Below are 15,365 nucleotides of genomic sequence, written 5' to 3'. Positions count from 1 at the left end.
AAAATCTGGCGCTAGTTGGCAACCCTAATTTCCAAGCACTCACCAAATGAGTTAGTGCCATTAATAATAGCCAAAAATTTCCCCATCTCATTCATTTGCCAACAAATCTTAAATCATCACAGAATGGGTCTGCACTTGATTCTCTCCAGTTTCTGGTAATTGCCAAGCCTGCTTACAGTTAACAAATGATCAAGAAGTTTGGCAATAGAGGAAGAAAGTAGTGTCCAAATATTTCTACTTGACACAGTAAATGCCAGTGTAGGCCTGGTGGTAAGGTTCATAATGAAACTTTACACCATGGAGCTAAAAGGACCATCATACAATAAAGAGATAGTATCTTCCCACATTTGTCAGCAGTAATCGGCATTTTTATACATGCACACTAGTTGTTCAAATGTAAAATAAAGCTCCAATAATATTTTATATTAAAGCTCAAAGAAGGGGAAGGAAGCAGAGCCTCTATAAGCTTTTATCCAAATGCTGGACCATACCCGCTCAGACTGAGGTGTAGAAATCAGCTTCACTCAATTCCTTTTACATATTAAACATGGGAGGATTTTGGCATCCAGTCAGATATATGCAAAGTGAGCCAATAACAAATATTACCTTTTATAAAACCTGTTTCAGTCTAGGATATGTCCTGATAACAGAATCTTTGATATCTCATGCTGTTGCGGTCCCGGTCGCTAGGCTAGCGACCGGGTCCTTACCTTTCTGCTGCCTCTCCCGGTCTCGCCGCGTTCCGTTGCTCCTGGGGCCTGCAGGGCCGCATGGCAGCGTCTCTCTCCACGTGGAGACGCTGCCGAGGGACGACTCAGATTCCTCCCACTGCCAGGCAACGCGCGCGCGCGCGAGCAGGGGGCTCTTAAAGGTCCAGCACCCGGAAGTGCTGAACCGCCCCGTTCCTGACGTCAGACGCTGGCCGGCTATTTAAACCAGCGTCTGACTTCCTTGCTTTGCCTTTGCAACGAGGTCACTCTACTGTGTGCTTAGTTGCTTCCCAGCGTTGCTTTCAGCCTTGGTTCCTGCTTGTTCCAGCCGTGCCTTGCTTCCAGCTCCGGTTCCAGCTTGTTCCAGCCGTGCCTTGCTTCCAGCCCTGGTTCCTGCTTGTTCCAGCCGTGCCTTGCTTCCAGCTCCGGTTCCAGCTTGTTCCAGCCGTGCCTTGCTTCCAGCCCTGGTTCCTGCTTGTTCCAGCCGTGCCTTGCTTCCAGCTCCGGTTCCAGCTTGTCCCAGCCGTGCCTTGCTTCCAGGTCAGGTTCTGTTTGGTCCTGCTGTGCCTTGGCTCCAGCTCTGGGCTCTACTTGCTGTCTACATATCCTGACTCCAGCTCCGGTTCCTGATTCTCCTTGTCTTCAGCCAGCCACGAACCTTGGTCTTCTTCACGATTCTCCTTTGTCTTCAGCCAGCCACGAACCTTGGTCTTCTTCACGATTCTCCTTGTCTTCAGCCAGCCACGAACCTTGGTCTTCTTCACGATTCTCCTTTGTCTTCAGCCAGCCACGAACCTTGGTCTTCTTCACGATTCTCCTTTGTCTTCAGCCAGCCTCGAACCTTGGTCTTCTTCACGATTCTCCTTTGTCTTCAGCCAGCCACAGACCTTGGACTCATTCACGATTCTCCTAAGTCCCAGCGACTCGGACCCCTACGGGCTCCTCCTGGGGGGGTCTTGAGTTTCCAGGGTGAAGACGCCATCAGTCCGCTCCAGCTGAGTGCCACCTCCCGGCTTATTAACTCCTGTGGACGCTGTCCACCTCAGCCGGCCCAAGGGTCCACTATTGACTTTTCTCATAACATAACAGTTTGCAAAGGCCATGGACTCGGCGGACTCCGCTCCTATGCAGGCCATCCCTGGCATGGCCCAAAGAATCCAGCAGCAACAGCAATGTCTGGAAGTCTTGGCTGCTACGGTGGATCGCCTAGCCAGTCGCTTGGACGCCAATCCTCCTCCGGTGGCACAACCCCCGCCTTCACCGGCGGTTCTAGCTCCCGCGCAGACTCAGCTTCCAGCGCCTACCCGATACTCCGGGGATGCCAGATCGTGCAGGGCATTTTTGAATCAGTGTTTCATCCGCTTCACTTTGCTACCAGGGCAGTTCCCGTCTGATGCCGTCAAGGTAGCATATATTTTGTCTCTGCTCGATGGGAGAGCTATGCTATGGGCCTCTCCCATGTGGGAGAAACAGGACGCCATGCTGCACAATTTACAGGATTTCGTGACTCACTTCAAACAGACTTTTGACGAGCCAGCTCGTGCTACCACCGCTACCACTGAAATTCTACAGCTACGACAAGGATCCCGTTCTCTGGCGGAGTACGCTATTGAATTTCGTACTCTGGCGATGGAACTCAGCTGGCAGGATGACTGTTTGCGGGGTATTTTCCTGGAAGGCCTTGCAGGCCGTATCAAGGACGAGCTGATGGCTCGCGACCTGCCCTTCTCTCCGAACGGGGTGATAGACTTGGCCGGGAGGATTGACCGGCGATTGCAGCAACGAGCTAAGGAGGGTCGAGTTCCTCGTCGGCCTGTCTCTTTGGCACCCTCCTTCTCCAGGTCTCTGACTTTACCTCACAAGACACCATCAGCCTCCCACAGCCCCTCTGAGGAACCTATGCAGCTTGGTCGGGCGCCCCTAACCGAGGAGGAGAAGACACGTCGCCGCACTCAAGGCCTGTGCTTATACTGCGGCACTAAGGGTCATTTCCTGGGTCAGTGTCCTGCGAGACCGGGAAAAGCTCAGGTCTAGGGAGAGATGAGGAGGTTCCCCTAGGCTATGTTAATGCCACTCCTCAATGTACAGTTCCTATAACGTTGGAGTATCCAGGTGGCTCCTTTCAGACTCTAGCTTTCATTGATTCCGGAGCCGGAGGGAACTTTATCTGGAGAGAACTGGTACACCAATTAGGACTACCTACTAAGCGCCGGATACCTCCATTACGGGTTACCTCTATCCAGGGAACCCCTCTACCTGGATCCATTTCTGAAACTACGATGCCTCTCACTTTACGGACGGGAGTGCTTCACACTGAGACAATCTCCTTTTTGCTACTTGATAAATCGGTGCACCCTGTGGTCCTGGGACTCCCTTGGTTGCAACAACATGCTCCGGTGATCCATTGGGACTCTCTCCAAATTGCGCAATGGAGTCCTTCCTGTTTCCAGAATTGCCTGGATCCCGTTCCTAGACCGGAGATATTACTCTCTCACTCTGCCCTGGACCTTCCTTTGCCGTACCAGAATTACGCTGACGTGTTCTCCAAACAAAAGGCTGAACTACTTCCATGCCATCGGCCCTTCGACTGTGCCATTGATTTACTACCTGGTTCCACTCCCCCGCGGGGTAGGGTATACCCTCTTTCTCTGCCAGAAACCCATGCAATGTCAGACTACATTACGGAGAATCTTGCCAAAGGGTTCATTCGTCCTTCGCACTCCCCTGCAGGAGCAGGATTCTTTTTTGTGTCCAAAAAAGATGGCTCCCTCCGGCCGTGCATAGACTATCGAGGTCTGAACTCCATCACTAAGAAAGATCGCTATCCCTTGCCTCTGATCCCAGAACTGCTCGATAGACTTCAGGGGGCCAAGATCTTTACAAAATTGGATTTACATGGAGCATACAATTTGGTTCGTATTCGTCCCGGTGACGAGTGGAAGACAGCGTTCAACACGCGAGATGGACATTACGAATACTTAGTGATGCCTTTCGGCTTATGTAATGCCCCTGCTGTCTTCCAGAATCTGATGAATGAGGTACTCCGGGAGATGCTTCATTCTTTCGTCATAGTGTACCTTGATGACGTCCTGATCTATTCCCAAGATCTCTCTTCCCATCGCCAACACGTCAAACAAGTCTTACAGGCTCTAAGGGACAATCATCTATACGCTAAATTTGAAAAATGTCAGTTTGAGCGCGAGTCGCTTCCGTTCTTGGGATATATTGTTTCCTCGTCCGGTTTCCAGATGGACCCAGAGAAGGTGGCGGCCATTGTCAATTGGCCTCGCCCGTCTGGCCTGAAGGCGCTACAGCGATTCCTTGGATTCGCCAATTTTTACAGGCATTTTATACCACATTACTCCCAGAAGGTAGCTCCTCTCACGGCGCTTACTTGCAAAGGGGTTAACGCTCACGATTGGTCCACTACCGCCTCGGCTGCCTTTGAAGACTTAAAACAAGCATTCCTAGCCGCTTCCTGCCTGCGACACCCAGATCCACAACGACCCTTCATCTTGGAGGTCGATGCCTCGAATCTGGCTGTTGGAGCGGTGCTCAGTCAACACGATACTTCGGGCAAATTGATGCCATGTTCTTACTTCTCTAAAAAGTTTTCGCCTGCTGAATGTAACTATGGCATCGGAGACAAGGAACTCCTAGCCATTAAGTTAGCCTTCGAGGAGTGGAGGCAATGGCTGGAGGGGGCTAATCATCCGGTGACAGTGTACACTGACCACAAAAATTTATTGTACTTGGCCCGAGCTCAACGACTAAACTCGCGGCAAGCAAGATGGTCACTCTTCTTCAGTCGTTTCAATTTCATCCTCAAGTTTCAACCAGCTGAGAAGAACGTTCGAGCCGATGCTCTATCTCGTACCTGTCAGCCGGAAGAAGAGGACGACTCTCCACGAACCATCCTGGATCCTGCCTGTGTTCAACTAACTATTACTTCCATTTGTTCCTCAAGTAAGACTACAGTTCCTAAAAGGCTTCGGAGGGAAGTCCTGTCTTGGGGCCACGACTCCTTGACCGGGGGGCACGCTGGTAGACTAAGAACTTTGGATCTTATAAATCGTTTCTATTGGTGGCCAGGTCTTCGACGCGATGTTTCCCTTTACGTGAGTTCTTGCCCCACTTGCGCTCTGCAGAAACCGCTTAATGGCCCTCTCGGGGGAGAGGGTTACTACAACCGTTACCTATACCCACGGAACCCTGGACACATATTGCCACTGACTTTATGGTGGAACTCCCGCCTTCGCAAGGCAAGACTGTGGTATGGGTCACGGTGGACCGCTTCTCTAAAATGGCTCACTTTGTGCCTTTACCCAAATTACCTTCCGCCACTGAACTGGCTTCTCTGTTCACACACCATGTATTCCGTATTCATGGTCTGCCTCAGGACATTGTTTCAGACAGAGGTCCTCAATTCACAGCCAGGTATTGGAAGGCCTTATGCAAAAAATTTAAGATCCAGTTGAGTTTCTCTTCCGCTTTTCACCCACAAAGTAATGGGCAAACTGAACGCATGAATCGTTCTTTAAAGTTGTTCCTACGAGCGTTCATTAACCACAAACAAGATAATTGGGTGGAGCTTTTGCCTTGGGCCGAATTCGCCTATAATAATCAGATACATACGGCGACGGGGAAATCCCCTTTTCAAATTGTGTACGGTAAACAGCTCAAACCACCGTTACCTCTACCTGTACCAACCTCCTCACCCGCAACTCAACACCGTCTTCAGAAAGTCGCACGCACTGCTAAACGCTACTATGATCGACACCGAAAACCTGCATTCACCTTCCTCCCAGGCGATCGAGTGTGGCTTAGTACAAAGAACATTCATTTGAGGCAACCTTCCAAGAAACTCTCTCCCAAGTTCTGTGGTCCCTTCCGCGTAGCAGAAAGAGTAGGGTTGGTCTCTTACCGTCTACGACTCCCAACCACTTTACGCATTCATGATGTCTTTCACGTCTCTCTCTTAAAACCAGTAATTCTTTCCAGATTCCACCCCAGGCCTCTTGACGACGCTTCCACCACCACGGATGGGGATCCTACGTTTCAGGTACGAGAGGTCCTGGATGCTCGTTTCGCCAACAGACGTTGGGAGTATTTGCTGGCCTGGGAAGGTTGTGGAGACGAAGACAATACGTGGGAGCCTGCCCGCAACATCTTGGACAAGACTCTCCTACAGCAATATCATCTGGACCATCCTGACAGGCCTGGTCCTCTGAAGAGAGGGCGTAAAAGGGGGGGTACTGTTGCGGTCCCGGTCGCTAGGCTAGCGACCGGGTCCTTACCTTTCTGCTGCCTCTCCCGGTCTCGCCGCGTTCCGTTGCTCCTGGGGCCTGCAGGGCCGCATGGCAGCGTCTCTCTCCACGTGGAGACGCTGCCGAGGGACGACTCAGACTCCTCCCACTGCCAGGCAACGCGCGCGCGCGAGCAGGGGGCTCTTAAAGGTCCAGCACCCGGAAGTGCTGAACCGCCCCGTTCCTGACGTCAGACGCTGGCCGGCTATTTAAACCAGCGTCTGACTTCCTTGCTTTGCCTTTGCAACGAGGTCACTCTACTGTGTGCTTAGTTGCTTCCCAGCGTTGCTTTCAGCCTTGGTTCCTGCTTGTTCCAGCCGTGCCTTGCTTCCAGCTCCGGTTCCAGCTTGTTCCAGCCGTGCCTTGCTTCCAGCCCTGGTTCCTGCTTGTTCCAGCCGTGCCTTGCTTCCAGCTCCGGTTCCAGCTTGTCCCAGCCGTGCCTTGCTTCCAGGTCAGGTTCTGTTTGGTCCTGCTGTGCCTTGGCTCCAGCTCTGGGCTCTACTTGCTGTCTACATATCCTGACTCCAGCTCCGGTTCCTGATTCTCCTTGTCTTCAGCCAGCCACGAACCTTGGTCTTCTTCACGATTCTCCTTTGTCTTCAGCCAGCCACGAACCTTGGTCTTCTTCACGATTCTCCTTGTCTTCAGCCAGCCACGAACCTTGGTCTTCTTCACGATTCTCCTTTGTCTTCAGCCAGCCACGAACCTTGGTCTTCTTCACGATTCTCCTTTGTCTTCAGCCAGCCACAGACCTTGGACTCATTCACGATTCTCCTAAGTCCCAGCGACTCGGACCCCTACGGGCTCCTCCTGGGGGGGTCTTGAGTTTCCAGGGTGAAGACGCCATCAGTCCGCTCCAGCTGAGTGCCGCCTCCCGGCTTATTAACTCCTGTGGACGCTGTCCACCTCAGCCGGCCCAAGGGTCCACTATTGACTTTTCTCATAACATAACACATGCATTTAAAAATTCATCTAATATGTAGACTAACATAAAAAGAGCATTCTGGAATAAATCTATCCTAAGTAACAAATATATATTTTGCAAATAGCTGATATTTAAAAACACAAATTCTTCACATGGTCAAGCCACATATTAGTTAACATATGCCAAAATATACATGACATGGAATATATAATTTCATCACGCTGTACGTTTGTTCTACTCCTTCAGGGTAAGAAGCATAAAGGGTATTTGTGCATAGTATACTCCTGGGGGAATTCTGCGCAAAAAAATTAAAATTCTATACACAAAAATTTAAAATTCTGCAAAATTCTGCATACTTTATATTGGTCAAAATAACACAAAATACATGACAGTTTTTAAGTAATTAATTTAAAATGTAATACAGAAAAAAGTTATTACTTAAAGATGCAGAGATTTAAATACTTTGAGCAGAATTTCCTTAGAAGTTCACTGTGTCTCTTCTACTCTCCTCTCCCTACTACTCTAGCAAGTCTCCTTTCACTTTGCCCTCGCAGGCCCCAACTCCTCTACCTGCCACTCTCTCTCTCTCCTCCCTCTCTAGGCTCAATCCCTTCCACTCTATCTCCACTCCTAGAGTTTGACCCCTCTCTCAGTACTGCCCTTCTGTCCCTCTCTCACACGTGCGCGCGCACACACACACAGGCTCCCTCTCTCTAGTGCACATACATCCCCTCCCCCATACAAACTCCCTCTTTCTCTCTCGCACACACACATCCCCTCATACAGGCTCCCTCTCTCTCTCTCTTGGGCGCGCACATACACACACACACACACATCCCTTCACACAGGCTTTTTCTTACACATACACAAACCCTCACACAGACTCCCTCTCTCACAAACAAACAAGCAAGAACCCTCATATACACACAATCCCTTTTTCACACACTCCTTCACAATCTCCTCACATAGGTTCCGTCTCTAGCGCCCACACCCCTGCACCCTCACATATGCTCTCTCTCACTCTCCCAGGCTCACAGTCTTAGACACACACACACACAGAAACTCACAGTCACTGGGGCCTGCTCCTTCTTCACCGCTAGTGGGACGGCCTCTGTTCACAGCATACCGGGGCCTGCTCCTTCTTCGCCACGAACAGGACAGACTTCACTCGCAGCCTGCCGGGACCTGCTTCAACTTTGCCACAAGCAGTACGTGCTCCCCCTTGCAGCACACCATTCTGCCAAATTCTGCACCGCTGTACAGGAGGGGAATTCTGCGCTCTGCAGTAGCACACAATTTCCCCAGGACTAATAGAGGAAATTCTTATGCCAAATAGGAAGTGACTGCACATCAGTTTTTCCAAACTGTTTCTATCCAGTGGCATTATTCTGGCCTGTATTCTCCAGTCAGTAACAACTTTCAGGAGCACAAACATAACACATAGGTGATTTTCTGGGTTTTTCCCTTCCATATTCATGGCTTACAGTGTTTTAAGAAAGCTCTGTTCATTTTTAAAAGTTTATGAAGCAGTCTGTTTACTTCAAGCTAGAGGATAATGTATCATATAGGGGTTCAGAAGTACACCTTAGAGTAAATCATAATTTCTATGCCGCTGATATGAGGCAGCAAAACATTATTTGCAAAAAGCTGCATCAGCAAATAGAATAGTTGCTCACTCACATAATTAGATTGACTCCTTTGTTTATTGTATTTATTGTGCTTCTGATATGACCTTTCTAGTTATATTTATTCTAGATTTCTGAATTTTTAGAAATTTGCATTGTTTGCAGCTTTTGGATGCATATTCTTAAATTATGACATAGTTAAGGGCTGTCCAGTTCACATTGACTCAATGCTGGTATATTTTTACTTCAGTAACTTTAAAAACTGAAGATCTGGCAACTGTCTGAGAAAGAAATGGTGATATCTGTTAGATAACTAAGCAAACTTTCAGTAGTTTTACTAATTTTGTGTGGGATGCTTTTAGTTTAGTAGGCTAAAAATGTTCTTGGAAAGGAAAGTAGTAAATGCACACATGGCATTTTTATTACATCAGATTATGCAAGACTTTGGCCAGCCTCTGTTGCTTGATCTGTTTAAGGGTTCATTTTCGCTTGTTTGGCACAAATCCCAGCAGAGGCCTTCAGACTTGTGGTTAGCTACATGAATGAATGCAAAGTTTGGATGAGCTGTTTAGTAAGTAGGTCTGGACTGCTGCCAAAACTAAAGTTCCTTATATGGGGTCAGGGCAAAGCTGCGATTTGGTGAGCCCTGTATTGTTTAGGAAACATACTTGTGATGCTTTCTTTTTTGCTTTCTTTTTCATTTTTTTAAGAGAGAATAAAATGCCAGACTTTCTTCCAGAATAGGAAGTAGCAAAATAATGTTTAGGTTTTACTAATGACAGAGTAGAGCAAAGGAAATGTTGCTCCATGTAGTTAAACTGTAGAGCTGGAAGTTGGACCTTTTGACCCCCCCCAGCCGGCTTGTGATGTAAGAGACCCAAGTATTTGTGAGACATCTGTTGTCTACCTGCCCCTATTTTGTAAATGGTTTAATAAGATTAAATAATTAGTAGGATAACCACATGGTTGCTGTGCCATTAAGTCCTGGCATTGAATGTATCCTTTGGAATTGGAAAAGACATCCCATTCGATGCGTGACAGCCATTTCAAAATTACAGCTGCAATGAAAGCCAATTTTTCTGAGTGAGAATCATGCATCTTAAATTACATTGTAAAAACATCTACAGAATAAAATAGAAATGAATTAAAAATTTTAGTCTAAGAAAGTCATGCAATCATATTTAAGTTTTGTCAGTTCCTTTGTTTAAAAAATATACTTTATGGGAGTAATATTTAAACAGTTCGCATAAAGAAAGTCTGCAAAGTTATACCAGTTTTCAAAGCCAATTTATGTGCACAAATCTATTTTGAAAATTAGCCCATCAAATGTGCCCGCACAAGTTACACATGCTAAAGCATGCACGTAAGTTTTCCTTCAAAATTTATGTGCATATTTTTAAAAGTCCAAAACCCTCCTTGGTTTGTTTCCCCAGGAGCGCCTCTGCTCAGTCTGAGTAAACTTATACCCAAATATGATGTAAGTGCATAAGGTGGTCCACATATTGGGTAAGACATTTTTAGAAAGGGCCATTTCTGTGCAGAAAACAGTTTTACTCACAGATGGGCCGATACAGTAAAAGTCGCGGGAGAGCGGGCGATTTAGTATCGGCCTGCATGCAAATGAGGGCCCGTGGTAAAAAGAGGCGCTAGGGACACTAGTGCATCCCTAGCGCCTCTTTTTTGACAGGAGCAGTGGCTGTCATCGAGTTTGACAGCTGACATTCAATTTTGCTGGTGTCTGTTCTCAAACCCGCTGACAGCCACGGTTCGGAAACCGGATGCTGGCAAAATTGAGCATCCAGTTTTCAAGCCGCGGGCCAATTTAAAATTATTTTTTTTTATAATTATTTTTAACTTTTGGGACCTCCGACTTAATATCCTGTTTTTCTGTGCACTTTCCCGGTGCCGGCAGAAATTAACGCCTACCTTTGGGTAGGTGCTAATTTCTGAAAGTAAAATGTGTGGCTTGGCTGCACATTTTACTTACTGAATCGCGTGGGAATAACTAATAGGGCCATCAACATGTATTTGCATGTTGCGAGCGCTATTAGTTTAGGGGGGTTGGACGCGCTATTTCCCCTTACTGAATAAGGGGTAAAGCTAGCGTGTCAAAAACACGCGTCCAAACGCGGGTTAACAGTGCGCTTCGCCGGAGTGCACTGTACTGTATCGGCCTGAGAGGTCCATTTGAAAATGACCCTCTAAATGAACAATGTATAAACTTTCTCTGGACAATTTGTAAATCATAAATAACATAATAATTATATATAGATTGATAAAATGTTCTTTTTGAAAAGCAAGATTTCTTATAGGATTTATGATTTTCTTATACCAGTCCTTTGCTTACAGGCAAACACACTCCCTGGATCATCTTTGAATCTGTCTTCAACCCATATGTATGGCAATAGGTTGAACCCTAATTCAGCAATGGCAGCTCTTATAGCTCAGTCTGAAAACAGTCATGCAGGTAAGCTTGCAAGAACTGTTTAAAGCTTGTGTTTTTGAATCTAGCTACTTCAAATATGACTAATTTTATTTATAACTCTCACTGTGGTGTGAGTAACCGGTATCTATAACATACAACTATTTCACTGTTTTAGCCAAAATAATCGCAGTAGGAAATTCATACACTGCTGGGTTGCAAAATAGCTGTGTGCAGTTTTATTGTCTGAAATGTAAATGTTTAAACAGAGCCATCAACAGGCAGGAATGCAGCATTGTCTGCTATGATTTTTGATTGATGTATTCAGTTCTGTGCAATGAAAATAATGCAACACAGTTTTATCATGAATGACCTAAACCTTTGCATATTTCATGAAATTGTAATGCAAAAAAACTTAGTGTAATATAGATTTGTTAAGAAAAAGGCTTCAGTACTGTTTCCTTTTTAATAATTCTGGGAATATCTCTACTAGTTCTGATCTAATTTACAGAGTTAATCGGGTACTGCCATTTGTTTCATTCCTTCCTTGAGGATTTGTTGACATGTCCAAGTGGTTATTCCTGTTTGGGGAAAGGGAATGGGTTTATTAGTTGACCAAGTATGGTTTAGTCATATGTTTGCCCTCTAAAAGGTCAGAGGTCACTTGACTCAGAGTAAGGGTTGATAACCATGAAAAGGGCATGGTAAGGTTATTTTATTGAGAAGTTATAGGAGAAAATACTTTTTTTTTTTTTTCATTTTGCCCCTGTATATGTATCTACATTTTTAAAGTAAGTTTTGTAATAATTCATTGATATTTTTACCTCCTGGTATTAATGTAAACTCCAAAAACAAAAATTATTTTTTAACTTTCTTACTTTTCTATTTAATTTGACCTTTCCCTTCTAGAATAGCTAGGTAAGTGGAACGAACTGACTAGGTTAAACCAATTTAATGAATGACTCCTGACACACATGACTTAACATAATAAACACAATAAATAATTCCAAATTAAAATCTGTTATAAACTATTCATAATTTTCCTGAGATTGTAATAATGATTATATACAATAATTCAATAGTTTATTTTATGACTAGCACCAGGCTACAGTGTTAAAGAATAGAAAGCATCAGGATTTGCTGTGATAAGCATACAGATTAGCTGTCCACAGCTGTGATTCATTACTTTCACCAGAGAAATTAAAAGAGACTGAGGGGAGGATACAGCAAATGTAAACCACGCTTCTGTGCTGTAAAATTGAAAAGAATTAAAGAACTGAACATAATCCATGCCCTATTGCATCCACAGAAACATGTAGAGACAACGCCTTACATGCTACAGTTCAGTAATTTTAAACTAGCAACATATTAGGTCTTTACTTTCACATTGACTGCAAAGATGGAGATACTGGCTTTGTGCATTTTACAGAAAATGTTGGCAGTACTTAAACTGTTATCTGTTGAGAATCTATCTAATATGAAATATTTACACAGCAGATCAAGATCTTGGAGACAATAGCCGGAGCCTTGCAGTTAGGGGAGGTTCACCCAGAGGAAGCCTCTCACCACGGTAAGCATTATTTGCACTGTAGAGTGCAGGCAAAGGAAACATTTGAGATTTAAAAATGTATTCATCTCTTATCAGTAGTATATGCATTTATTGACACTGTAAAGTATTATAGAGATAAGCGACAGGGCCAAACAGTCATAAAGAATGGTCTTGGCTTTCCTGTGAAACACTTGTGAATTGAGTCATCAGTTGAAAGAAATACTTTTACTTTGAGAAATCAATTTAAATTGATCTTTTTAATAATTCTGTTCTCCATTAATGATAAAATTCAATGTGTTTCTTCTATTAGAATTGTCAATAAGTAGAAAATTTATTTAAAAAATTGATATGAACCAAAATTGAAATCAAAACCTACACTTCAGGTCACCTATTGTTTAATATCTTTAAGATAGCAGTATTAGTAAAAGTACTTAAAAAATCAATACATCTTTTTCTTGGATATTGACTTTTTCTTTTGGTCTTATACATGGGTCTCCTTTCCTTGTTCTAAAATATTTTATACATGTTTATTAATTTTAAATCATTATGGCTCAGCCACAATTTTGAAAAATATTTTTCTTCAAGTCCGCTCGAAAGTTATTTATGCTGTATTTAAACCAGCATGGAGTTCTGATAAAGATCAGCACAAAAGTGCTGTGGCTTGCATATGTTCATCGCAGTGGTAATAGCTAAATTAAGCAAGCTTTCAGAAACTTCAAATACTAGTGTCTCTTGAAGAGTGAAGCAAAAAGGTAAATATTTTCAATTTTATTGAAATTACACAAAAATGATTACATTTAATATGATCAAGACAAAACAAATGTAAACTAAAATCATAGTACAGGTAGTAATAAAATATGTGAGGGAAAAGATGGCAACAAGAGCTAGGGGGTTGAGCTGGCCATGCAGAAGAACCTGGGTTCAATTCCCAATTCAGGTCTTCTGCTTCTTGGGTCAGCCAGGTCTGGGGATGCTGCAGTGAATCATAGTCATTGCACAGTGGTGACACCTAGTGACCAGAGGTTCCATATATATTTGTGTTAAAGTCGATCTCGTGGATAAGTAAAGGGCAGTTTTTGGGCCAAAAACTTAAGAAATTTGCTATGGCTCATGGAAAATTTGATAATTTTGCCAGATTATACCTAGGACATATCCTGCACCGAGCTGATAACCAATCTCCCATGTTTAATGAATTACCACAGCTACACAATTATTGGCTTCCTTTGCACGTTCAGTAATTTTCAGTTTAAGTGATGCAATGTAAGAAGCTCTCATTTTCTTCTCACAACTCATTTTCCTGAGAGTAAGAAGTTAATAATTCTATTCTAATGGCTATCCCCGGCCCATTCACTCCTTCCCTCCCCCATATGGCTATCCCCATCCTGTTCAGCCACAGGCTGAAAACACAACCGAAGCAGCAAGAAGCCAGTTGCAGTAGGACAGCTTCTCCCCTGCACCCTCCCCATCCCTTAACTCACAGGAATTGTGGTTTCTCAGGTGTGTCCTCCCATGTGGTTCTAAGCATGCCAATCAGGCCCTGGCAGAGGAGGAGGGAGGATGCACCTGAGCATCTGCAACTCCCATGATCCCATGAACAGACCAAGGATAGCCATTAGAATATAATAATTACCATGGGGGGACGGGGGGACTAGCATTGACCAGTGGATAAGGCGAGCCTGTTTTTTAAGATGAATTTTAAGAGTTTAATTTCAACTTATACATTTCCGGTTTCATAGTCAATTTAGAAATCCTCTGTAGTTCCAAAACAGCATATAGAGTCCATAGGCAAAAAGCTAGATATGATAAGAGGTAAAAGTGTACCTAAGTTAGAACGAGCAAATAAGTTAGTCACTCATAAGTGCCTTAGCAGGATGCCACAGTATCTCTGCTCGAAGATAAATGAAAATTCTGGGACACATGGCATCTATGGTACAGGTTACACCTCTAGTAAAACTCAAAATGAGATATTCACAATGACATCTCAAAGCATATTGGGACCAGCAAACACAACAGCTTCACCAGAAGATACCAGTAGCACTCGCACTTCTTCACTCATTCAGGTCGTGGCAAAATTTTAAAAACCTTTAAAGAAGAAAACCAATACAGCCACTAATATAAGCAGTCAACTGATGCTTCCAACCATGATGAGGAGCTCATAATGGATTGCTGTTTACTCAAGGTCTATGAATAATACAGAAGTCATTTATATAATCAGTGTTTTAGGGATGAGAGCAATTTTCAATGGCTTGCAGGTTTTCAAAGACCATTTGAAGAATAAAGCAGTACAAAATCAAACAGATAACCAAGTTGCAATGTTTTATGTAAACAAGCAAGGAGGAACAGGCTCTTACCAGCTTTGCAAAGAAGCCATATGAATTTGGGTACTAGTCATAAAACTGAATATGCAGATTTCGGCCATCTACCTACCCGGCAAAATAAAGCTCCTAGCGGACAAGTTAAGCTGCAACTTCAGCCGCACTAATGGGCAATCAATGACGAAATTCTCCAACATCTGTTTTCTCTATGGGGAATACCAACCATAGATCTCTTTGCTTCACCTTTCATCTACAAGTTGCAGACAAACCAACCAAGCACTAGCAATTGATGCATTCATGATTCTATGGAACCAGGGTCTACTGATCACATTCTCACCAGTACTATTAATAGCAAAGACCGTATATAAAAATCCCTAAATAAATAAATAAAATAAAAATATTGAAATTGTGAAGAATCAAAGGGGAAATGATTCTCATCACTCCAGTTTGGCTATGACAAAGTTGGTTTCCCTGACCTCTCAGACTAACAATCACTCAGCCACTAAGGTTTAT

General features: G+C 44.3%; 1 protein-coding gene across 3 annotated transcripts in view; it reads left to right on the top strand.

Moving 5' to 3' along the window:
• The window catches only part of MLLT10 (MLLT10 histone lysine methyltransferase DOT1L cofactor), a 785,717-nt gene that overhangs the window by 623,547 nt on the left and 146,805 nt on the right, over positions 1 to 15,365 (top strand). For 2 of the 3 annotated variants that reach the window (XM_029588721.1, XM_029588724.1), the window contains 2 exons: positions 10,916 to 11,033; positions 12,483 to 12,558. In XM_029588721.1, the coding sequence (XP_029444581.1) occupies positions 10,916 to 11,033; positions 12,483 to 12,558 (194 nt within the window). The remainder of the gene's footprint in view (positions 1 to 10,915; positions 11,034 to 12,482; positions 12,559 to 15,365) is intronic. The other variant, XM_029588723.1, reaches the window with a different exon arrangement.

Source organism: Rhinatrema bivittatum, chromosome 2 (assembly GCF_901001135.1).
Source record: "Rhinatrema bivittatum chromosome 2, aRhiBiv1.1, whole genome shotgun sequence".
In the NCBI taxonomy this organism is placed as follows: domain Eukaryota; kingdom Metazoa; phylum Chordata; class Amphibia; order Gymnophiona; family Rhinatrematidae; genus Rhinatrema; species Rhinatrema bivittatum.
The sequence above is the reverse complement of the archived record's forward strand: the minus strand, read 5'-3'. Positions and strand labels throughout refer to the sequence as shown.